Raw genomic sequence first — 26,751 nt, 5'->3', positions numbered from 1 at the left:
TCTGATGTTTCTGCATTAAATAGGAAGTATATGATTACATCTGTTCTCTAGAAAGTATTCCTCAAGGGAATATGGGAAGGATATGATTACATCTGTTTTTCTAGGAAGTATTCCTCAAGGAGTAATATTTTAGGATGTGATGTAATGGAAAGAGTATTGGACTTAGAGACAGGAGACTTGGGCTTAATCCTAATTGGGACACCTATTACCTGAATGACATTCAGCAAGGTTTTTATGTTCTATGGGACTTAATTTCCTCATCAGTAAAATTAAAAAAAAATAAAGTAGAAATATCAAATAGATTTCTTCTACCCTCTATCTTTTTATGCTAACCTAATATCAAGCAATATAGCCAAGCAAGGAAAAGCTTTTTCTGGCCTGCTTCTACTCACCCATTTACCTCTACTCTCAGCATCCTTCTTATCTCTCCTGGATGTCATCCTCTCCACTTCACCCCAAAGTGTATCTCTTATATCTATAGATCTACAATCTTTTTTTTTAAGAGGAGGATTATTGATAAGGCAGTATTTGTATTTTTAGAGTCTCTTAAAGACTGAAAATAATTAAAAGTTCAAAGAAAAAAATTCTTTAATGCTGATATTTCAGGCCATGGAGGAAGATATTACTGGTAAATTTATGCATTCTCTCTGCTCTTTTAATTATATTGTATGAGAGTAACCAACCCTATTGAGGTTCTTATCATGTCTAGTTACAACTAAAGCCAAAGACCATAGTAGATTAAGATACAATGCTATTTCTATTATCCTTTGAGTTCAGTTTAATTGCAATGCAAATTATGGGTACTATTTTCTACTAATAAAAATGATACTAACAACAACAATTATTCCAATCTATTAATATACTTAATGTTTAAAAAATATCACTTGCCAACATCCTAATATGTTACATAGTTTGATAATTATTCTCATTTTACAGATTAGTATACTCATGTTACTGGATGTCAAATAACAGCTATCTCCAAATATGCTGCCTTCATTCTAGTCATCAATCCTTTTCCCTTCCTTCTACCTTTTGCAGTGTCAACCCTGAACTCCATACCTGTTGCCAAGCTGTCATTTACAAGCTTCCAATTTATCATTCTGGAAACCAGGCCTCCATGTCACTTCTTGGTTATGTCCTCACCATGTTTCCAACAATCTGACCATCAGCATCATCCTTCAACTCCACCCCCACCCACTATAAATGCATAACTACAACCCAGGTTTCCTAGTTATTATATGGAAGCTTTAACATGAGTAGATTAGACTAGACTGATTTTACTTCTAAGTCATGTCTATGTCATAAACATAACCTCACCTCTCTCACCCACCAAGTTATATATTGTTTTCTTCCATTAGAATACAAAATCCTTTAACATATCTGACTGGTCATTTTGTCTCTGGTCTTTAGCTTAGTATGATGTCTAATACTGTTTTAAATGACTATTCGAACTAGGTAATTTGCTTAAGATGGGTAAGACTGAGTGTCTGAGCTAGGATTCAAATCCAAAATTTTTGATTCCCAAATTATTATTCTTGTGTTCTTATGCCTATGATCTTACTTCTGTCTTCCTCTAGCAAACCCTGGGCCTTGGTTCACTGTTATCACCTTTCTGTCTGAATATAGCTTTCCTACCATCACAGCAGGAAATTTTTCCTTCTTCCTGGAAATAGCACAAAACTCATCTTTTTAGGTGATTTTCAGATTTTTACTATTAAACACTAAAAAATATAAAGGAGTGGGTTGGAAGAAAGGCAAATAACCATAAAGGGAAAGTTTATAGATTTATAAAATTCTCATCAGCTAAACCTGCTCCTTCATACTTATGTACCCAGAACTAAGACTCTTTCATTGTCTCCCAGTCTTTCTTTAGTGAGACCTTTCTCCTAAATCTTACTTCTGATTTTGTAGGACCATTCAATGTTTAATGAATGGTAGGTTACATCTCAAATTTCTTGCTAATGTCATTTTAATCTATACATGTCTCAAAACAAAGAATTTCTTTTTCCTAACTCTTGGCCAAGTACAAAAGGCATCTTTCTTCTATCTCAACCTAATTCTGCAAAGAGAGTTCTCCTATATTTTTGGCATGCCAGGAGGTTTCCATAGTACCATTGGAAGCCCTGTCTTCCTTTCTTTCTCTGTATCCATTTATGAGAAAGCCCCTATCAGAACTGACTTCCAAAGATGTCTTTTCCTGGACTTTAGCCTGCAAGACACATGCATTTGTTTTCTGTTCTAACTAGAGTTTCTTGTGTTATGATCCATAAGGACCTCTACTGTTACTTTGGTCCATGATTTATGTTCTAGTTGGGTAGCTTGAGGTACGTTTCCCAAATATATTTCCTTCACTTATTGTCTTAAACTTAAAATCAAGACACCCTGGTTCAATCCTCTCATTTTACTCTGTGAAAGTCATCTGATAGGGTCTCACAAAGCTGGGTCTCTGTGATTCCTTCTCCTTGCCTCATTATACCCTATGATGTTCCCAATTCTTTATCTCTTTAAAGACTGAATTTCTTCCTGCTCAAATCCTGTTCCCCTTGGTGAATTTCCCCTAGGTCTCATCTTTTGTACATTGATACAACTGGTATACCCTTGAACCAAACCAACTGATTGTCCAGCCCCATCTTTACTCTCAGATTGCTGAATTCAGGATCCTTTCTCCAAGGGGATTAGTGTCAAAAATCTCCTTACATAAAGATAACTTCTTCTACGGAATCGATGAATGACTACATGAGGTCCAGTTATAATGATCATATAATCTCTTTTTTGCTTTTCCTATAGTGGAAGACCCCTCTACCCATTTATGATGTATACACTAGGAAAATAGACTTCAGTCATACTTCTGGGGCTCTTCTCCTTTTCCCACTTCATCTCAAGAAATGAAAAGCTTTTGATTTGTCAGTTGTAAGATATTTTTTATGAAAATCCACCACCAAATATTTGTTAATTCCAGAGCTACAAGTCAGAGATACAAGCAACAAGAATCCCATGTGGCATCTGACAAGAAGCAGATTTTAATGTTGGTAGAAACAGGGAGAAGATTTACTTTTATCATTGTGGGGTAAGGTGAGAGAGAGAGCGAGAGCGGAGAGTGTCTTTATTTTCAATTTAAAACCACCAATATTCAAGAGCAAGTCACATAGGGCCCTGTGTCTTTCATACAACCTTCAATTTTGTTCAGTTCCTAAACAAATAACAACAGTGAGGCAGCAAATATGAGAATAAATTATATTCACAAGAAGAAAAACAACTTACTTTGGGGTTTTATTTCATGAAGAGGTTTTTTATCTAAAGGAAAGAAAGAGAGAAAGAAAGTTGTACTTAATAAATTTACACGGAGCAGATATATTTCCTATATCACTTCTGTCTGACGCTATAAATGAAACATTTTCTTGTTTGCAGAAAATGTGAATTATGTTGTTCATGGTTTTCTTTTTCTTATCTTAATTTTTTTTCATTTTCTCCCTCCTCTAAAATTTCTTACTAGATGATTCATTTGCTTGTCCCACTCCCATTCCCCAACCCCAATTTCACCCCAAGGAATACTGGGATATCTCTGTTATATTTTTGAATGTTTATCACTTTGTTACTAGTAGTGGGGTTGCTGATTTTTACATACAGTCAGATAGTTATCTGCTTAGGTAAAGGATATCATTTCACTCCATATGATGATATAAGTAAGGAGCAATGAATAAATATTTAAAGAAATCTTGCAGTAATCTATAATAATCACTAAGAAGGAAAAACCTACTTCAAAATCATGCACACAGAAAACAGGTAAACAAATATTTGATTTTGATTTTATTTGTATTTAGCTTTAAAGAAATTCTTCCAAATTTTCCCATTATCCATTACTTGTCAATATCTATACTGTCTCTCCTAGTAGAAAATGATAACATTTCATGACCACTTCTGAAGGCAATGCTTAATTCAGGAGATAGATTAAAACAAAGGTTCTGACATTTTATAGGACAGCTATTTGGCACAGTGCCTATAGTGTTGGACCTGAAGTTAGGAAGATTCATCTTCCTGAGTTCAAATCTGGTCTCAGTTACCTATTAGCTGTGTGATGCTGGGCAGTCACTTAAACCTTTTTGCTTCAGTTTCTTCATCTGCCAAATGAACTGGAGAAGGAAATGACAGACCACTCTAGTCTTTTTTCCAAGAAAATTCCAAATGGGATCACAAGGAGTCAGATATGACTAAAATGCCTGAATAGCAGCAGCAACAACTATCTTTTGATATTATACTTGGGATATGCTAGCTAGTACATAAACTAAACTTAATTCTCAAACTCTTTATCCCAGCCCTAAATCATTTTAAAGCTTTTTAAAATTATGAAAGGATTATTTCACTCCCATACAATCAATAAGCATTCATCAAGTACCTTCCATATCCAAAAGAAGTAGTGTGATATATTGAATAGTGAATAACGAGGCAGTTTTAGAATTAGGAAGACTTGAGTATAATTCTGGACTCTGACTCATATAGGCTATGTGACCATGGAAGTGATATAGTCTTCTATGCATTTCTGTGATAAAAGGCATTTTCTGCTCCTAGGAATCTATACCAATGAAATTATAATCTGGTCCTATGAATAAAGTACTGGCAGATGAGGGATTGGGAGACAGCTTTAGTGAACTTAAAATTTAATATAATTGACTACCTCATCAGATTAATGTTAACTGAGGAACACCATTCCACTTTCAAAAAATTTATTTAAGCAGCAATAGGGTTAAGCAGCTTGCCCAAGGTCACATGGTTAGGCAATTATTAAGTATCTGACACTGGATTTGAATTCAGGTCCTCCTGACTCCAGGGTCAGTGCTCTATCCACTGAACCACCTAACTTTTTTTAAAGCCCCAACTTAAAAAAAATTAATGATAATAATGTTTAAGGTAGTTACTTGGCCTTATCAAAATAATTATTTCTCCCCAAACTCATATCCCTGTTTAATTCAGAATTATCTCTTGATAATCCCTTTCCTTCTATGTATCTTCATCTCATTGTGTCCTATGGAACCCCTGAACCCCTGATTCTTTGTACTTCCATCCTAGATTTCATCATCACACACTCTTTCCATCTTTCTATCATGCAAATGTGACTTTCTCAAGAAGATGCTGAATCCCTGGTCACCCATTACACCAACCAATTCCCTTATTCACTATTACTTTATGCCTCCAAACTTACAAAGGCTGTGGAGATTAGAATCAGTATGTGGAAGTTTTAGGAAGGAAAATTTCTGCTCAGTATAAAGGAGAAAAAAACCCTCAATTTCCTAGCAATTTAGAACTATTCAACAACAAATGCAATGACTTGTGATATGAGACAATGAGTCTTATCATAATAGAGATTATTTGAAAAATACAGGAGAGTAACAGTAGAGAAGTTGTAGAAAGTTTCATTGTATATAGTAAAAGATTTAATTTCTGATAACCTTTGAATTTACCTTGTCTACTTTGTAGTATATCTATCTCACACTATATTTGAAGGTACCATAATCAGATCAGAGAGGCATTTGCCAAATTTTAGTGTGAGCATTAACTTATACCTCAGAAATCTGAAAAAATTTCTATAAATCAGTTTGGTTTATTGTTTTATTGATAATTTACATGGAAGAAAGCAATGGAAAAAAAATGCCAATAATGCTGATTAAATTTAAAAGTGTGCCATAAATACATTTTTCCCTTGGAGAGTTAGCTTTTAAATATATACTAAAGTACCCTTGTCTATAAGGGATCTTGGAGACCATCTCTCCCAATCGCTTAATGTATAGATGACTTATCCAAGGTCATACAAAGAGTGAATGATAAGTCAGTATTTCAAACTAGGCTTTCAAACTTCAGATCCAGCACTCTTGCTATTTATCTTTCTGTCTCTTTTTCCTCCAGGGATTTCTTTTCCTTTAGACTATGTGACCATTAAGGTGGAATTTACTCCTAATGTTAAAGAATTCCACAATAGTACAGGGACCTTGAAAGATCATCTCAGGTGACTATCTGCCTCCCTTTTGCCTGAAGATAAGCCTCATGAGAAAAGACCCTGTCATTTTGGATTAAGTTTTATAAAGAATCAAGCATGTCCCTGGACATATATGCAAGTTTCATAAATTTTGTTGATCTGAATGACTGCTCCTAGAGAGATATTTTATCTTTTAAGACCTCCAGGGAAGAAGATCCAATTTAATATTCCATCCCAACCCTTAATAACTCTTTTGTTGGGAAGTCTTATACATTGAAAATGTTTTTGATAATTAGGACCAAGGACTGTTTATTATCTGTTATTTTTTCCCCAAAATTCTCCTTTATATTATATACCTAGGTAAAGTCTGTTGCTTTAAACTGCAGAAGCTTCCTGGGGAGTTTCCTCCAAGAAACAAGCAGTACTATTCTTCACCACTCTACAAAATTTTTTTTTTCTTTTTCTCATGATCAATGTGTAAATTTGTTTTTCTTGACAAAACATGTCTGTAACAGTGGTTTTGTTTTTCTTTTGTTCTCAATTGTGGAATGAATAGAGGAAAAAAGTTTTTTATGATTTTATGTTTATTAGAAAAAAAGAAGATTGTCACATAAAACACAATGCACAAAAAGTGGGGATATGAAGTTAAAAAATGATGTTTATTCTTTGCCCTCAGATGAGCTTATTGCCCTCTGAGTGACAGAGATAGACACAGAAAAAGATCAAGACAGAGAAAAAGAAAAAAGTAACATGGGGGAGAGAGAGAGAGAGAGAGAGAGAGAGAGAGAGAGAGAGAGAGAGAGAGAGAGAGAATGCTATGAAAACTTAGAGGAGAATGAGATTACTTTTATCCAGGATTGGTCAGAGGAGATTTCACAGATAAGTGATATCTGAATTGGGCCTTAAAAAAGGGAGAAAATTGAATAGATGAAGAAAAAATTCAAGGAGGGTAATCGATCTAGCCATGGGGAATGGAATGAGGAAAGGCATGGAGATGAGAGAAGACAGGAAACCAGTGCCAGAAAGAGATTCAATGGTTAAAAAATCAATTATGTCAGGGGAAAGAGTGAGACACAAGGTAAAAATAGGGATTTGAAAGCAGATTTTGGAATACAATGAATGTTTCCAATCAGTAGTTCAGCTGAGTAGGCAATGGTGAGCCACCGGATTTTTTTTTTTTACAACAGTTAATGTTTATTAAGTACTTTCTCTGTGCCAGGCAACATTTTTAGAACTGGGGAAATGGAGAAAAATAAAAGGTAATTTCTACCCTCTTGGAGTTTACAATCTAATAGTGAAGGCAACATTTAAACAATTATATAGAAAGAAGTTACATACAGAATAAATCAGCAGAGGGAAACCAAGCTAACTGTGAATTAAGATTTCTCAAGCAGCAATGCAAGAGATATGTAAACAAGCTTCCGGAGGACAATTGGCTATGAATATTTAGGGCAGTATCAGGGCTTGAATTAGAGTGGCTATTGGGAAAGCAGAAATCTGAGGTCAATATGAGATATTATAAAAACAGAATTAATGGGATTTAGCAATTGATTGGATGTATTGGATGAGGAAAAGAGAAGAGTCAACTCCAAGGCTAAAAGCTTGGAAAACTGTTAGAGAATACTGGGACCAAGAAGTTATGCCAAGAGCTAAGAGTTGTCTCAAATCCGTTCTTCTCCTTAAGAGGTTTACTGTAGTCTAAACTTCAGTTCTCTCTAAACTCCAACCTGAGGATCCTGACCTTCTTGGACCCTTTTCCTTTCTGGATCTCTCATTTCAGGGACCAACCACATCCTGCTCCTTTCTTCACACTGTCCCCTCTCCACTTTAATCCACCAATATATCTTGGTACCCTATTCTAGTGCCTGTTTCTTCTTTCTCCTCTTGTCCCTTGTTGCCTCACTTTCCATGTTGCAAGAATAGACATTTTTTCCCACATGACAAGTAAATAATATGCAAATATATCAGAAATAGGACTAAAGGTATATAAAAGGTGCTTATTAAATACAAGTGACTAACACAGAGTGAATGGTATTCACAGTAATGTCTCAGCTTCTTTATTCTTGAGATCTTTATCTTGCCAATATAATGCATCCCATTCTGATCTGAACATGAATCTGGAATTTTCATTAACCAAACTGGGATTAATACACCTGGGTGTACTCTGGATTAAACTTAATTATTTTTTCTACAATCCTAGATTTACTCTCAGCAAACTGATTGTTAGTGGAATTTTAGTGTTCTACTGACATTCCTACTTAATCTCTAGCTAAACAAGTCTCTTTCATCATTCTTCTCTAAGAAAGTAGAAATAGATAATAGGTATAAATAGCAGTTCATCCTCATCACCCAGAAAAGAAAAAAAAAGACTAATTTCTTCCAATACCTAATAAATCTAAACTCACAGCAAATATGCTATTGTCCTCACATTTCTTCAACAAAATTTGTGTGTGTGTGTGTGTGTGTGTGTGTGTGTGTGTGTGTGTGTATTTAAGCTGGGCTTGGGACATTGAGAAATTAAATTACTTGCCAAGAATCATAGAACCAGAATCACATTGAGGTGGCAACTTGAACCCTAATCTTCCTGATTTTGAGGGTAGCCCTCTAGCTGTTGTACCATGTTGTCTCTCATTATACACATGAACTAGATTTTTAAAATATGGACAGAGATACAATCTTGTCAATAAAATCATAGGAGACCTTTTTAGATATTTTTTTATAAAATAAAATAGTATTTGATAAAATGAATGATGCAATTAATCTATTTGAGATCCAATTTTAGTAGAGTAGTTTAAAAAACATACTTCATTTTCATCCTCATGCAACCATAACTAATATTACTTTCTGATATATGCATTCCATTCCACTATTAATGGATACAATTGTTCACTTGCATTTCTAGGGCATTTTACAATTTATATAGTGCTTTATGCAAAACTAATCTAACTAATGTAAATGCTGTTCTCTCCACTTTACAGATGAGAAAATTGAGTCTTATATGTTTAAATGACTTGCCTAAGGCAATAAGTACAAGACCAGGTACTTAAATTCAGATATTCTTGATTTTAAATAGAGTGCCAGGAAATTATTCTCTTTGTTCCCCTTTAGCTTTCCTAAAGGTATTTTGTTTTGTTTTGTTTCTTCTACTATATCAGAAAACATTTTATATGTCTGGCAGATTGAAGTCTGGACATGAAATGTAATGTGTTATAAATAGCACAAGGCAGTGTGTTAGGCACCTGTTCAGAACTGGGGCTTAAGTCAACAACCTCTCCTTTTCTATTGAAAAAAGTAATAGCAATATAATCTTGCTTTTGGAATCAAAGAATGTGAACACTCTCTTAGAGAGACAGAGATACATAGACAGAAGGAGAGACAGAGAAGATTAGAGTCACACAAAGAAACAAATACATGGGGAGGACTTGGGGACAGAGAGAATAGATAATAGGTAAAATAAGTTCAACTTCATCACCCAGAAAAGAAAAAAAGACTAGTTTATTCCAATACCCAATAAATTTCTATTTCTAGAGCATTTTACAATTTAAATAGTGCTTTATGCACAACTAATCTGAGATAAGAAATGTAAATACTATTTTCTCCATTATACAGATGAGAAAATTGAGTCTTATAATATTTAAGATTAGAATGAAGGGGCTGTATTTGACATTTGGGAACAGCTAGATGGTACAATGGATAGAATGCCAGTCTTGGAATCTAGATGATTCATCTTCCTAAATTCAAATCTGTACCCATAAACTTCCAAGAAAATCCTAATTGAGATTATAAAGAATCTGACATGACTAAAATTACTAAACAGCAACTGATCTTTTTCTTATGAGATGTTTCACATTCTCTTCTATTATTTTCATTCTTTATAGTTTATTTTATTATTTCTTGTTCTCTTATAACTTTGCTGATACCTCTTACCCAATTCTAATTTTCAAGGAATCACTTCTTCCTTAAGATTCTGGATCTCCTTTTTCACTTATTGACTTTCTTTTTTTATAATCTTGTTTATCTTGGATTTTTTTTTAGTTTTTTTCCCAGTCTCTCAATTGATTTTTAAAGTCTTTTTTTGAGTTCTATGAATTCTTTTTGGGTAGATAACCATTTGACATTACTATTTGGAGTAGAAGTCTTTTTGGCTTCAGTATCCACCTTTGAAAATGAAACTCAGTTTTCTCTATTTCCATCACAGCTATCTTTCTCCTTAGCCAACCTCTGCTCTCCTTTCCCCACTCCAGTCGACAGCTTGAGCCCTCAAGACACTATATGGGAAATGATCTTATTCCTAGAGAACCTTCCAATGCTTATTACCTTCAGTACTTTCTTCTGACCTAATACTGAGACCAGGAACTCAATTCTGTAATAGACAGCAGCATATTAGAGCCATTGCTTTTGCACTCACCAGAAGTGTGCTGGTACCTTCTTTCCCAGGACCACTTCTCTGTAGCACAGCCAGCTTGGTGTCCTTAATCAGCAGAGTTTATCCCTCTTCCCTGAGTCAGATAACTGACTTCACACTGTCCAGAGGGAAGAATTCCTGTGGTTGATGCTCCCTACTAATCTAGCTCTTCCCAAGGTTTGCTATTTCAGTGCAGTTGACCTGGAGCTGTGAACACTTCACTTTGGCACAACTCACAGGGATCTTTCTTTGGATTTTTCTCTACTCAGGAGAACCACTGTTTGACCCCACTCTTGTTTATTTTTGCCACTCTAGGTTCACCCTGAGTTGCTTTTTTATGTTGTGTGTGAAGGAAACCCGCAGAATTTCCAAGTCCATTACCTTCTCAGAATCCCTTGATCTAACTTGGCAGGTTCAGAAGTCAAACTCAGGTCTTAAATTCTGGGATGAGTGATTAATAACTTGGAGATTAAACAAATGCTTGATCATGGGTGTAGGGAATTATTTAATAACTACACAAAGTTCTAGGTAGTTATTATAGTCATATTCATAGAAATAGTAGAAAGTATAGTCACAGTAGTAGTAATACTAATCATATGGATGGAGGAAGTAATAGTCTAATTCCAGAAGGTACTAAACATGGAAAACATAACATTCTAAAGATGGAATTGATGACACTGTAACAGGAAGGAGATGATTTGCTCCTGATGAAGGTGTCATTCCTGAATCCATGTAGTCAGATTGCTGACTTGAGATCAAGGGCAGTCACCAAGCAGTCGTACTCTAGAAATGAAACTTTGGGGACCAATTGAGCATGACAGATCTCACTGATCCTACTGTTTTATATGCTAAGGAAATCTCTGCATTTCCTTTAAAGGAGTCTAAACTCTTTTCCTTAGATGCAAGGAAAAAATATTTCTTAAAAGTCAATTCATCTTTTTCTGCTTGAAATGCTCACAATATCTTTATATGTAATTGTTAGTCATAGTGGTTTTGGTTTTGATTTTTGGGTTTATTTTGGGGGGGATGCATTTGAGGGAAGATGACTGAGAGGAATCTTACCTGGAAAGAGTTAAATAAAAGATTTAATAATCTAATAGAGAGAGACTGGTTTAAAACTTGGATTTTTTAAAAGTACTTGCTCTGATTGGGAGTTTATCTCTAAAATAATAGTCGAAAAGTTATAGATACTTCTGTTGAAATTTCTAGAGCAAAGAAGGTTGAATATTTATACTGAAAACATATCTAGGCAATGAGTTGGGTAAAGGGAGGTAGGAGTTACTGAACAACGCTACTATGTGTAAAATAAATTAAAGAAGAATGATAGTATATGATGTTATCTTTAAATAGCTAAGAGTGTTTCTTCATGATTGAATATAAGCTACTTGGGGGGAGGGATTGTCTTTTGCCTTTTTTATGAAATCCTAGTTCTTAGAACAGTGGCTGATACATAGTAGATAATAAATTTTTACTGATTGTATAACAGAAAGTAGTGGAAAATAATGTCAATCTAAGGAAAGTTTTGACTTTTGCAAAATCATTCTGAGAATGCACCTGAGGATAAAGATAGAAGAAAAGCAGACAAATGATGAGAAGATCTCTAAATATGTAAGTAAACAGACACTTTTCACAAGGAAGGAAAATGGAGATGTCACACTTGGTTTCTAGTTCCAGATGTGCTTATAATGAAGGTAGTAATAACACTAAAGAGAACAAAGAATTAAACACCTATATTGGATGGAGTTTACATAGTAGTGATGTTTATTCAAGTTGACATAAATTCATAGGCATTGAAGGATCTATGAATAAGGTATCTGAAGTAGAGGAAGATACCAAAATCATGAGGGGGGGGAAATGCAGATTTTATTAAAGCTAGGAAAAAAGACTACTAAGTGAAAATTACTATCTACCAACCTTTATGCCTACTTTCTCAACTAAATAATTTTTAATGAGTCTTATCTTCACACTCATTGATGAAATGCACGATGAATGCTTCAATTGGGGCACTTCAAGCTGTAGTCAATGTCTTAACCTTCATAAAATTAACTGACAAATGTAAAGAACACAGGATTCCACCGTAATTATAATGTATTGACTATAAAAAAGTTTGGATTTGACAGAATGAAGCACCATCTTAAAGGCTTTTGCCTCATAAGATGTCACTCATGCAGAAATCAAAATTGAGATAGTTTGATAAATATAACAACAGAAATAAACCTCTAATTATCATAAGGTAAAGAATAAAGCAGGGAGATGCAAAAGTCTTCTCACACCTCTGTCATAGAGAAAAATTCTGTGAAGACTCCAAGAGTAAAAGGGATTCACTATAGACATTAATATCTTTCAGTTGCTCTTTTTACAAATGAAATTGTTTTTGTTGAATCAAGTCCTAGAACACTGCTGAGACTCCTGGGTGAGAATCATACTCATTCAAAATAAACTGTACACAGAGGAAAATCAAAGTGGATACAAGTATTCCCATTGTTCAGACCAAGCTGTATAATTGGATGGACAGTATAAAATTCATTCAGTTTCATCTATAACCTGAAAAATACTGCAAATGGCCAAGAAATCAAGACCTAGAAATAAATAGGAGGAAGAGAAAGAACTAGTCTGTATGAAAATTTGCAGCATTTATTTACCATTGAACCTTTCCCTGAAATAAGAGGCCCATCCTTTTAATACCAGTGTAATACCTCTTTGGATCTCCAACCTCAATTTAGTATTCCTAGGCTGGAGGTTGCCCTAAGGCATCAGTTGCTTCTTTGAGTATAAAAGTACTCTTTGGGCCTATATTACTAAAATTTGTCTTACACGTTTCCTCTGGTGAGCTTAAATTTAGCAGTCAGTAGATACAATTAGCATAAAATAAAGACTAAATTTACTCATACAGAATTAGGAAGAGTAGTATCTACAAAACATTCCCTCCCCCCCATAAGCCATATACCAGAAAGTACAATCTCCCATAGGAACACACACACAGAGGGTAATAAATAGAGAGTATACTAGAAGGCACAAACATAGGGAACATAGGAGACCCAGACAACGTCAGGGTCCAAATGGCCTTTCTATTACATGATGTCCTTATACTACCCCCCATAGCTATAGTAGCTTTGTTGAGTGGATTGCTCTACTTGGGTTTTTGGATCTGCTCTTCATAGCTCAACACTCCTAATTATCATAGCTAATCCTCTCTTAAATCCATAGTCTGCTCTCTTTGCTGTTGCCAAAGAGTGATACCTGAAATGACTCCCTACTTTCTCTCTCTCTCTCTCTCTCTCTCTCTCTCTCTCTCTCTCTCTCTCTCTCTCACACACACACACACACACACACACACACACACACACACACAAAACACACACACATACCACACCATCTTTTCATCTTCTGCCCTCTAGTAAAGATTAAAGATTAAATTCCACCAAATTACAATTTGCTGTGACTATGTTTTGATTCCCTCTAGGGTTGAAAAGTTTAGTTTTGTAAAATCAGAAGCAATATGGTCTAGCTATCCAATAATTAGCTGTTTTTATAATTCCAAAAGGAAACTTTTTCATACTTTATATAAAGAAAACGGGGTATAGACACATATATTTTATGCAGTTTAAACTATTAATACCTCATTATATAGTACCTTCCATTTTTTTCTATGACTTTATCAAATGCTTGCTTCCTTCTCTTAATAGCAAAATCAAGGTGGGACAGGGAGAGAAAGTGAGTTAACTTCTAGACCCTAGGTTAAGCATTTTATAAGGATTATCTCATTTTAGCTTCATAACTCTACAAGACAGATATTGTTATTAACTCCATTTTTATAAAGGGAAAACTGAGGCAAACAAAATATAAGTAATTCGTCCATGGTCACATAGCTCACATGAGTCATATAAGTATTAGTGTATGTCTGACAATTATGGAACACAATATTCCCCATAGAATTAAAACTGAGTACAACTGGAAAGGGCAATGAAGAGGTGCAGAATAAGAATGAGTAGATTACAATGTATAATAAATAAAGAAAAATAACAACAACAAAAGTTTGTTGGAGGAAATGATGCCTCGAAAGAAATGTGAAATAAGAAAAATGAAGATCTAGTCACATTGAGAGGAAGAAGTAACTGCTTGGCTAACATACTCCATTTTGTATTCAAGTGATAGCAAGAAATAGTGAGGGATGAGTTCTGATGATGTTTTTCCTTCACTCTCAAAGAAGACCATAATATTAGGGAGATGATGTCATGACAAGCACAATGAATAGGATTTGAATGAGGGGTTTCTTTGCTAAGTCATCAGTCCCACTCTCTCCTTTATGGCTCTCCAGATTCAGTGGCCAGATATGAAACAGGTCAGCTAGAGATGACCCTGAATGCAAGGCAATCAGGGTTAAGTAACTTGCCCAAGATCACACAGTGTCAAGTATCTGATTCCAGATTTGAACTCCAGTCCTCCTGACTCCAGTGTTCTATCCATTATGCCAAAGGAGTTCTGCATGTTTGGTGAAACCCTCTAGTGAATTTATGGGATGGCATGGATGAAGTTCCATGGCTTAGGCAAATGTAAATGAATCACAAACTGTATCACCTGAAGAAATAAATATCCACATTAAAGAAATCACAGATCTTTGAAATGCTGACTATAATATTTATTAGTCATGATATTGCAAAAAAAGGGTAAATCATAAACAACAATTGTTGAAAGAATTTGACATTAGAGAAAGAACATGGGAATAGATATCATATTGCCTTGGAGCCTAGCACCAGTTGTGTGATCAAGTACCATTTTGTTTCACTTTTCTTATCTATAAAATGAGATCTTTATAACTCACCCTATTCTATATTATGTTTATTTCTGCAGCAGCTGATGCTGTTCTGCCTTCTGACTCGTGCTGCATTCTTAATTGGTTCCTGTTTTCTCAATTTAGCTCCCCTAGATAGTTGTTTACTCTAGTTAGGCTGGCTTATTCATTAGTCTATGTGTTGTCTTCCAATAACATACCTTCAACTTTGACTAAGTTTTCTTCAAAACTTCTGACATTCTATATCCTAAGGGATCTTCCAGGAATAACATTCTGTGATCAGGAGGGGTGAAGAGTGAGTAGGGAGTGGATGAAAGGAAGGGCTACCAAAATCATACTAATTAATAAATTTAAAATGATTTAACAAAATTAAATCCAGATGCATAATATAAGTTGTAGCAAGTTTCAAAAGTTTAGAGCTAGAAGAGGCCATGAGGATCATTTTCACTTTTCAGATAAGAAAAGTTTGATGCATAGAAATAGTCTGTCATTTCAGGGTACTATAGATTTCAAGATCATATCATATCCATCCTTCCCCACCACCTCCTATTGAGGCAGAAAGCAATCCACATCTTTTATCATCATTGTGTTAATGACCACCTACTATATTTTGTTGGCAAAAAATCAAATTAACAAAAAGATGCTGCTTTGGTAAATGTTTGTGGACATGAAAGTATTTTCTACACTCTTTAATTTCTTATGATCTTGGGTGGTTCTCTTCTTTCCTTAAGATGAACACTTGAGAGACCCGACAGCAGGAGAATTCTATATTTGCAATGTACCTCCTCCATCACCCTCCTGGTGGTCATATTTGCATAATTGTTTGCATTTTTTTCCTTAGGTCTGTCATGCTCTCAGCAGGAATCAACTATATCTTCCTAGCACCTAGCTTTTCCCAGCATGTTGGGAGCTTAAAGGAGGGGCTGTTATGCTTATGGGTCACTAGAATCTCATTTAGCAAACTACTGCTTGAGAGAACTTGAATTTTCCACAGACTAGAATAGTTTCTTCAAACTGGGGAGGTGCATACTGGGGATGAGTAGGATTGTAGAGAGCTGGAACTATTGAGAGAGTTGACAACTCCTTACAGTTACCTATGCATTTGCAATCATAGAGGCTTCTTTTGCCAGACCAACACAAGGCTCAGGTGTCAATTCTCTGAGCCATGTTCCCACAAGAAAATCATAGAATATAGGTCCTCTCTGTAGAAAGTACCTTTGATATGTAATGATGTTCTGACCTGGGACCTGCTAACCACTTAGTTCTATCCCTGGGAGGCACTGAAATTCTATATTGAATCTGCATTAATTGGGTGGTAGCCTGAAAGTTAATCTTCCTAGATGTGACCTATGCCTTGAGAATCTCTTTCTTGGGAAAAGCAAAGATAGAGAATTTTAATTGTATCTAATAATTTGGCCAACCTGATAATCACTTTGTATTTCCATGTAGATAAAAATAATATGAAATATAATAAAAAAACAAAACATATAAAGGAAATGTTTTCCTTTTCCACCAATTACAAATGTGGTGTATATGCAATGTACATTGTCACAAGGGGCTTGGTAACCACTCTTGAATAAAGCAATGACAAGATCTCTTAGATCAGAATCACTTTTTAAAAAAAAAAGAAATTTATTTACGGCAATGGGGTTAAGTGACTTGCCCAAGGTCACACAGTAAAGTAATTATTAAGTGTCTGAGGATGGATTTGAACTCAGGTTCTCCTGGGTCCAGAGATGGTGCTCTATCCACTATACCACCATCACTCTTAAAAAGGGAGGTGAGACATGTTCCACTATTTTAAAGATAAGCAGTCTCCTTAAACTGGAAAACTGAAAAGCTCTTCAGACTAATTGTCTGAACAAAGCAGACAAAACTAACCAGCTCTTCACTCCACAGAATGCTGGGTCATCCAATCAGACTCTGAATTTTCCTTACATCAAAAACAGAGGTCACAGTGAAACTCACTGTTTCCTCTATGGGAGATTCTAACAACATAGCTAGATCTTCAATGACTAGGAGGCTCTCTTATCTAGTCAGCTTCCAGATTTTCTTATAATACTGTAATTGTAGAGCCTGTCTTTTTCTTTTTGTTTCTATCAAAGAAGTGATGGAAATATAGCTTTCATAACCTCTGAGAATTCACTTCCCTCAAGGTATAGAGTGCAAGAAGAATTCAACTCTTTCCCACTAAGCTTAAACCTTCATGCAGCCAATGAGTAGTTCCCACAGCAGCAGCTGAAGGTGTTCTGCCTTCGGACTCTTGCTACCTCCTTAACTAGTTCCTGTTTTCTCTACTTATCTCCTCTAGATAGTTGTTTAGTCTAGTTAGGCTGGATTACTCATTAGTCTGTGGATCAAATTAGAGCCTACTTTTTGCTCATGATTCATCTTTCCTTTATGTAATATAACTCACAAAGTCCTTTCTGTAATTACACACCCAGTTGTTCATATTTAATCTTCCCATAGTCTCTGCACAGTTATTTGATTGAGTATAATAAGGTTTAATTTCTAATACTATAAAAATTGTTATAATCAAATAAATTGATGAAACACAATGTCCTGTAGCCTCAGGCATTTCTTTGTCTTCAAAGGTTCTCAGTTCTTTATTATTATTATTACTATCATCATTAGTCTTTATTATTTCTTTATACTTAAATGTTATCAGTTTGTGTGCCATGTACCAAAGTTTTCTTTCTGTCTTTTTGTAAACAAACTGTATACATATGAAAAATACAATTTTTTATCCTTTAAAAATTGATTTTTCTATACAAAAAATTTTGTTTTCAGCAATGAAATTATTAATAGATGAAAAGGACAGTATCTTACTTGAGCATAACTTGCATCTATAAAGTATTTTAATGTATGCAGATAGCTGTTTCTCATAAGGACTCTTGTAGGTAATAAAAGTATTCTTAATTCTAATCATGTCAGTACTTTCCTCAAAAAGTTTAGGGGTTAGCTACATCTTCCTGTGTAAAATTAATATTTTTTTTGACCTGGGATTGATCAACAAGTTTTTTTTCTGGAGTTCAAACATAGCAGTTTTGTTATATCCTGATGTATCTTTAAAAATTAATATATTTTATTATTTTACTTACATGTAAAATATTTTTAACCATTAAAACAATTTATTCCAAATTCCTTCCCTTCCTCTCCTCCCTGTGCATTTTGAAGGCAAGCAATTTAATATAGGTTTTACATGTGCAGTCATGCAAAACTTATTTCCATATTTGTTATGTGGTGAAAGAAAACAGACTCAAAAAACTCTAAGAAACATAAAATTAAAAAAAAAAAAAACTTGCCTCCATCTGCATTCAGACTACAGTAGTTCTGTCCCTGGAGGTGGATAGAAAAGATCAACAATTTGATATAGGTCTACCTTTAAAGCATTATTTCATATTGTCACCTTCCACACATAATGAAGTCTAGCAAATCTGGTCTGTTCTTCGCTCTTTAACAAGATCTGTTATTTCCTGCTTAGGTGCCTTCACTTTTATTATTTCCTGTACCTGGAATGCTCTCCCTCTCTGTCTTTACCAACTGAATTCCTACACATTTTGTAAAACCCAAAACAAATGCAATTTTCTCCATGAATTCATTCCTTATCCTTGGTGCATAACACCATCTTTAGAATATGACAAGGCATTTTCTTTTGTAACTCTAATATAATTATAATATGTTGTAAAATACTATGCATTTAATCAAGAAATATAGCATGATGTAGTAGATGGAGAGCTTGTTTCAAAACTACACGATTGTGGTTTAAGTCTCACCTCTGACACATACTGGCAGTTATCCTGCCACATACAAGTCATTTAACTTCCCCAGTGCCCTAACCAACACTTTAAGACAAGAGAAGATCAACTGACTTACACTATTAGCATTTCCTCACCCAGGAATTTTAATACGAAAATAGATCACTTTTTTATACCAAAATAAATCACTTATTTATACCAAAATAAATCACTTAGCTGTACTGTATAAAATGATTCGCAATATCCTTGAGATTTACTAGACTGAAATATCCATTTGGAATAGTGATGGCATCTTTGATCTAAATTTTGTTTATCTTCCAGAGTTTTTACACCCCACACTTGCTCTGAAAAGAGTAGGCATCTGAATATCTGTTGAATAAATTAATAAATTAATTTTATAGATGAGAAAACCAGCACAGAGGTTAAGTGATTTGTCGATGGTCTCACAGTTTATATAAAAAAAGGAATATAAATTTCGTTATTGTTGTTTTCAGAAAGTAGTGTTATTTTCACTATACTATTCAGCTAGTCTCATTATCAGCTTAGTATCTTATCACCTGGATAATATAATTGGATTCTATACTATCTCTCTCTCTCTCTCTCTCTCTCTCTCTCTCTCTCTCTCTCTCTCTCTCTCTTTCTTCCTTTCTTTCTTGTATTTGATGCTGCTGAACAAACCAATTGCAAGAGCGGTTCAGTATTTTGGATGAAATGAGCCAATTAAAACTGTTCTATATACATCTTTCCATTTTTTTCCCCTCAGAAACCATAAATAACCAAACTCGAATGTTAAACACTCTTTTATGCTTGAGTAATAGATGAAAGAAAAAAATATCCTCTTGAAAAATAAATTTTATTTTGGTAGAATATGCTCTTCAATGTCTTTTGGGTTAATCTGAAATTTGCCTCATGAATTTTGTTATTGTTTATTTAATTACACTGGTGAGTCTTAATCATTTCAGTTAAGAGGCACAATGGATAGAGTGCTGGGCTTGGAGTCAGAAAAACTCATGGTCAGGAGTTCAAAGCTGACCTCAAACACTATGCAAGTCATTTAACCCTGTCTGTCTCAGTTTCCTCAACTGTAAAATGAGCTGGAGAAGGAAATAGCAAACCATTCCAGTAAATTTGCCAATAAAACCTCAAATGGTATCACATAGAGTTGTTCACAACTGCAAAATGATTGAACAATGACAAAGTCCAGGAAATCTAAGGTCCCCCCCCCCACCCATATCAACACATATCCTTGAATCATTGATTTTCTCTCATTTACATAAAACACCCAGGGAAACAACTTTAAATATCTTGTAAAACATCCCCCAAGGTAAGTTTTGCCTTAATATTTCTTCTCAAACAGCAAACCAGTAGAACATTAAGGATAATGTTCAATTAGGTTTTCCATACTCCATTTTAGTGGCCATAATTTGGTCATACATTATGTTTTCTTCTCTTTCAACCACATACATAGCCAATCTTAACTATGAAATAACTATGAAGTGAAATGGTAAGAACATTGGACCTATAATCAGGAAATCATGATTTCAAGTCTTAAACTCTTACTAGTGCTGTGACCTTGAACAAAAAACTTAACTTCTTTCAACCTCAGTTTCCTCATATTTAAGGTTGTGATAATAATAGCTCTTATATTAAAGGGCTTTTGTATCAAATAAAATAACTCATGTAAGCACCTTTTTAAAGGGCTATATAAATACTATTATTATTTTAAAATTTTCTTTTATTTTTCCAATTACATGTAAAGATAGTTTTCAGCAATTATTTTTGTAAGGTTTTGAGTTCTATTTTTTCTACCTCCCTCCCTTCTCTTTCCCTTCCCATGACAGCATGATATCTGATATAGTTTATACATGTACAATTGTATTTAACATATTTCTATATCAGTAATTTTGTGAAAGAAGAATAAGAACAAATGGGGGAAAACATGAGAAAGAAAAAGAAATGGACAAATTTAATAAAGTGAAAATAATAAACTTTGTCCTGTATTCAGATTTCCTAGTTTTTTTCCTCTGGATGTTGATGGCATTTTCCTTCACAAGTTTTTTAGAATGGTCTTTGATAATTGAACTGATAAGAAGAGCTAAGTCTATAATAATTTGATCATCACCCAATGTTTTGATTAGTCTGTATAATGTTCTCCTGGTTCTTGCTCACTTCACTCAGAATCAGTATAAGTCTTTCCCATTGTCTGGGTATCCCCTCAACAAAACCTATTATTATTAATCACAAAATATTATGAGTAATATTGCAATTGATGACCAGCATTCAAAAGTATCTCAAGTATGCAAAACAGTTTACATATTTTATAGTTTAAATTATCTTATGCATTGAAAAGTATGTTTTCCATAGTGGGCCTTAATTTCATTAAACTTAGTCAAATTTAAATTTTGTCTCAGTCATTAAATATCAACTTCCAAATACTGGATGAGGTGAAGAAAAATAAGTGTACTAATACACTATTTCAAAGTTATGAATTTGTCCAACTATATTTGGAACTATGCTCAAAGGACTATAAAACTATGTATACCCTTTAAGCCAGCATTATTGCTAGCAGGTCCATCTCTCAAAGAAATCACAGATGACTAAATATGAAAAAATGTATAGCAGCTCTTTTTTGTGATGGCAAAGAATCAGCAATTACTTCAACAGTTGGATGAATGGATGAATAAATTGTAGTGTATGATTGTGATAGAATATGTTTGTGCTCTAAAAAACTGGGAAAATTTTTATGAACTGATGCAAACGGAAGTGAACAGAAGCAAGATAACATTGTACAAAGTAACATCAATATTGTAACAATAATTAATTGTTAAAGACTTAATTGCTCTGAGAAATTCAATGATTTCCAACCATTCCAAAGGACTCATGATTAAAACATGCTATCTACCTCAAGACATAAAACTTGAATTCTGAGCACAGATTGAAGCATTTATTTTTTCATTCTTTATTGTTCTTGCCTTTTTCCTTTGTTTTGCAATATGGTTAATATGGAAATATGTTTTGTATGATTTACATGAATGTTGTATATCCTATTGCTTTCCTTCTCAGTAGGTGGGAGAGGGACTAGAGGGAAGCAAGAACTTGGAACTGAAAATAAAAATTAAAGAAAAATATAGTTAATTTCAATTAATTGAGTCTTTGATATGAAATCTGTAGATCATGCTCTTTTTTTGTATGGCCTATTATTTGGTCCTTCCCATATTCATAGAAATTTTCCTCTAAAACAGTGTCTTAAAACAGGAATTAGATTTTTTGCCCCATGCTGGAATGTTTTATGAGTTCAATCCCTTGTCAATAAACTGCAATGAATTTCTAATGTTACTTATTCCATTAAATACAAATTACTTTGTCTGACTTTCAAGACCAGATTGGATTGAATGTCAAAGTGGTGAAGGGGAGTAGGAAAAAATGAGAAAAGCAAAGTAGGTTGGAGTCCAATTGTGTATATATCAAAGGTGTATAAGCTTGGAGCCAGAAGGAATAATAGAGATCATCTGGCTCCTGCTGGCACTAGAAAGTGAAGCATTTTTATTGTATCCAATGGGCAATGGGGAGCTACTGAAGACAGATTTCAGGGAAGGGTTTGGAAATTCTGTTCTTGCTACTCTGGTTTCCATTAATTGATTCCATTTAGATTTATTTATTCTTCATTTCTAGCTCTGCCTTTGCTCTCTGCCCTATGTCTTGAATATCTTTATTTCTGCTATGCTTTGCTCAATCATAATCGATCATTAAGGCATAGGCCCTGTTCTACTTCTTCCCTCCCTAGGGATTTTCCTAAATTGCTCCAGCCAAGTTCAAATTCTTTCCCCATTCTCTGAACTCACCATTTTACTAATTCAGTTAGAAGAAGCAGGAAAATCTTAAGATAGAAACCTAGCTCTGGAGTTAGAATGACTTGAGTCTAATTCCTTTCTTTGACCTACTAGTGCTTGCTTCACTTCAGCTCTTGATGCTCTAAGATATTCTAATTCTCTAAGTTATGGAAATCTGTTTCTATCAGAGTATTGTTCCTCCATCAGTGATTTCCTTATATTTAAGAAATCACACCTGAATAACCACAATGGCAAGTTTTGCAAAACTAAATTTTTGAAAAATCACAGTATCTTAAAGGAAGGAGATACCCAGCACATCAGGAGTCCAACCCACACCTGAACACAAATTTTCTCATATTATCCCTCTGTTACCAGACTGGCCCAATAGGGAATGTGCTGCCCATTAAGGCAGTCAGTTCTCCTTTTGGAATACTCAACCTCAGGAAGTACCCTATTTCCCTATGAATAAGACCATCCTTTTCTGGAAAATTTGGGGTCTAAAAACCGGGAGTGTCTTATACAGTGGTTGTAGATTTTTTTATTTTCATTTCCCACTTTTTTGCACTTCTTATCTTTGCACTCATTGTTTTGCATTTGTTACTGGTACATTAAGTTATGCTTTGCCAAGTTCTGCCCATAAATAGTTCAGAATAGATTTTCGTACAGTGTTAAATTCAAGTTAGAATGATCCACTTTGCAAAAGTGAATGAAAATCATGCTGCTGAATGTGTTTGGTCCTCCTTCAACTAAGAAAACCATCTGAGACTGGCTATGGGAAAAAGAAACCCTACTGAAAATGTACTGGTAGAAGAAAGCCATGACAGGCAAGTCAGCCAAAGACCTGATTTACAGTGGGAATTGAAGAGATGGATTGAAGAACAAAGGGCCACTAGAATTCCTGTATCCTCAAAGATAGTTAAGGAAGAGGAAAGAAGAATTGCAGATGAAAAGAAGTTACTGGTTTGAAAGGATGATACAATTGGTGCTTCAGGTTCATGAAATGGAATGGACTAAGCATGCACCAGACTTGCCCAAAAGATGCCTGAAAGCTGAGCAGAAGGTCCTAGAATTTCATGATGAATAAAACTTGAGTTCAATAACTTTATGAAATACATTTATTTTCAAATTTCAGGCCCCCAAATTAATGTGTGCCTTATACATGGGGAAAATAGAGTAGTTGTGATTATTTTTTGTTTTAACGTCAAACCTATATTTACTTCCTTTCAAGTTCTCTCCACTGATTTTAATTTTGGCCACTAATACTACTTGTTCCCACAGGTATTAATTTTCTTTTCCAAGCAAAGGTAATGTAACCTTTTGAAGGAAGAAACTATATATTTTTTCTATTGATCCACTCCAAGTGCTTGGCATAGTATCAGGCAAGGCAAATTAATAGCAAGAATTTATTTTGTAATTGTTCTTGTTGTTGTTAAATTGCAGTTGTATCCAACTCTTCAGGACCCCCTTATTTTTGTTGTTTGTTTGTTTGTTTGGTTTTGGTTTTGGCTTTACAAGAGTACTGGAGTGGTATGCTATTTATTTCTCCAGTTCATTTTACAGTTGAGGAAGTTAAGAAAGCAATCAGGGCTAAGTGATTTGAACAGGATTACAAAACCAGTAAATATTTTATTCCAAGCCTAATGCTCTATCTACTGTGCCACCTAGCTGACCTAAGTATTTATTGATTGCCCATATTTTGTACTGAACAGATAGGAAGGCAACAAATATTTATTAAGAATACTTACTACTATATTCTAGTAACTGTTCTATGAAGGTAAATACAAGTAGAAACACAACATCTGCCCTCAAGGAACTTATGTTCAAAATTGGAAAATATCACATAAAAAAGAGGTAGGGAAGAACTAGAGAGTCAGAGGAATACAAAATACTTGCCTATATGGTGTTCAATAAATATTGTTGATTGATTAAGTAAAATTTTAATAAAAAGAAATTTTTAACAAATACATGCCATTTAAGCATCCTTTGTCCAGCCCTGGGAAAACAAAGACTTACATACAAGTTTGGAGTATAAGTCATACTATACATATAAGACCTAGTGTCAGACTAATATATACAAAAAGAGTCTAAGATAAGGTGATGAGAGAAATTATAGCTGGGATTAATCAGGAAGGATTTTACTGGGGGAAAGGGCACTTTAGCCTGACCTGTAAAGAAAAGAAGTAAAGAATTTTAACAGAGACTTGAAGGGAATGCTGTACAGGCACTGGGCTAGAGAGGAGAATATAAAAAGGAAACCAAAGGTAGTTCAGTTTGGAAAGAGCAAAAAGAAGATGGAAAGACATTCTAGCAAACTAGTTGTAATGGGATGGCGCAAATTTGAAGGCTAAGGAGGTTATATTTTCTCATATAGTAAAGGTGAGCCTATAGGTGTTTGAACAGAAAAGTCATATGAAAACTGTGCATAAGGATAATAATTATTACTCTTATGAATACTATTTTATATTTATCATCTCCACAAGATATTAAGAAGGGGGAAAGAGCAGAGAGGAAATTCAAATTGATTGACTACATTATTTCTCAATGGCTCTGGTAGAAAAGGAAATTGAAGTCTCTGGCCATGAGACAATTTTGGGTTATCAGTGGATTTCATTTTGCCATTCTCTCCTTCTCATTTATTACTACAGATAATTGAGAGTTTTGTGTTATGCCCTCTGAAAGCCATCCAAAGCTGCTGGAAATCCCACATTCTGGCAAATTTGCCTTATATTACCATGGGAAGATAATTAGGCAAGCACAAGTCCTGTTTTGCATTAGTTGTGCCACCACACTCAAATACGTCAGGAAGGCACTGAGGGTAACAAATGAGGATTGTGTCGTCCTAGACGTGGTGAATTGTAAAGTTCACTTCTGTAGTAGAAGATAGACATTCTTATACATAGAGTGCTTTCAGGATACACAAAAATAAAAATAAACACCAAAAAAATCTATTTTCCATTCTTCTTTTTACTCTTCCTCTTTACCCTCTTTCTCTCACCTTTGTAAGTTCATTTTTTAAAAGTATTGCCATGGAACTCAACCTCAAGAAGCTCATTTTTTCCTTTTTTTCATACTTTACTATTTACTGGTGTGATTTGGGGTTAGTTTTATTCTAGCTTTTTTCCCCACTTCCCTGACTCTACAGACTCCACAAGATCTATTATTCCTTTTTAAAAAGTAATCTGAGCAAGTCCATAGGGAAAGAGAAGGAGGAATGAAGTTTTTAGAGCTTCCCAGGGCTTTCCAGTCGCTAACGTCTCAGCCAGAGAAGTAGTGAGCTCTCTCTTGGAATTAACTGGGCAAATAATGAAATCCCAGGGCTGAATGGTGAAAGAACCCACTGTAGGAGGAGGTAAAGTAAGTATGCACATTAGCAGATAAAACCCAGATCTATAAAATAATTTAAGGCTCTAGTTCTGATAATTAGAAAAAGACTCATAGTGGGGCAAGAGGGAGAACCTTTTAATACCATTGATATTCCAGAGCTGTCCCTTAGTCAAATAACTAGCATTTATGCAAAATTTTCAAGTGACTTTACACATATTAACTCAATTAATACTCACAACAAACTGGAAAGTAGATGTTATTATTATCCCCATTTTATATATGGAGAATCTGAGACAGAGATGAAGTGATTTATGCACAGACACACAGTTAGTGAGTGTCAGAATAGATTTGAACACAGGTCCTAAGGATTCCAAGTTCAGTGCTGCATCTCTTTTACTTCTTAGCTACCTCTAGTCAAAGAAAGTGCTTGGTGCCCATTTGTAGGGATGTATTTTCTAGTTTTTTTTTCTTTTAGTAATGGTGGGACAATTCTGAAGGTATGCTCCCTGTGTTTGCAAATACTCTGCAATGTAAGCCACTTGTAGGAGAAGGCTTACACATGTGGCTTAAATACAATTTATTCCCCAACCAAAATAAATGCACCTTTGTACTTCATGTCAACTTAGTGAATTTTAGTCCACTTTAATTGGATCATATGCATTTTTGTGAGTTAA

The 26,751-nt window shown here is 34.6% G+C and overlaps 1 protein-coding gene across 12 annotated transcripts in view; it reads right to left on the bottom strand.

The window, feature by feature from the left end:
- The window catches only part of UNC5D (unc-5 netrin receptor D), a 789,424-nt gene that overhangs the window by 119,708 nt on the left and 642,965 nt on the right, over positions 1-26,751 (bottom strand). For 8 of the 12 annotated variants that reach the window (XM_074208625.1, XM_074208642.1, XM_074208660.1 and 5 more), the window contains one exon: positions 3,262-3,294. The exons of the other annotated variants lie outside the window; for them this stretch is intronic. In XM_074208625.1, coding sequence (XP_074064726.1) covers positions 3,262-3,294 — 33 coding nt within the window. The remainder of the gene's footprint in view (positions 1-3,261; positions 3,295-26,751) is intronic. 12 annotated transcript variants of the gene reach the window in all.

The sequence above is a fragment of the Macrotis lagotis genome, chromosome 1 (assembly GCF_037893015.1).
Source record: "Macrotis lagotis isolate mMagLag1 chromosome 1, bilby.v1.9.chrom.fasta, whole genome shotgun sequence".
Taxonomy (NCBI): domain Eukaryota; kingdom Metazoa; phylum Chordata; class Mammalia; order Peramelemorphia; family Peramelidae; genus Macrotis; species Macrotis lagotis.
The sequence above is the reverse complement of the archived record's forward strand: the minus strand, read 5'-3'. Positions and strand labels throughout refer to the sequence as shown.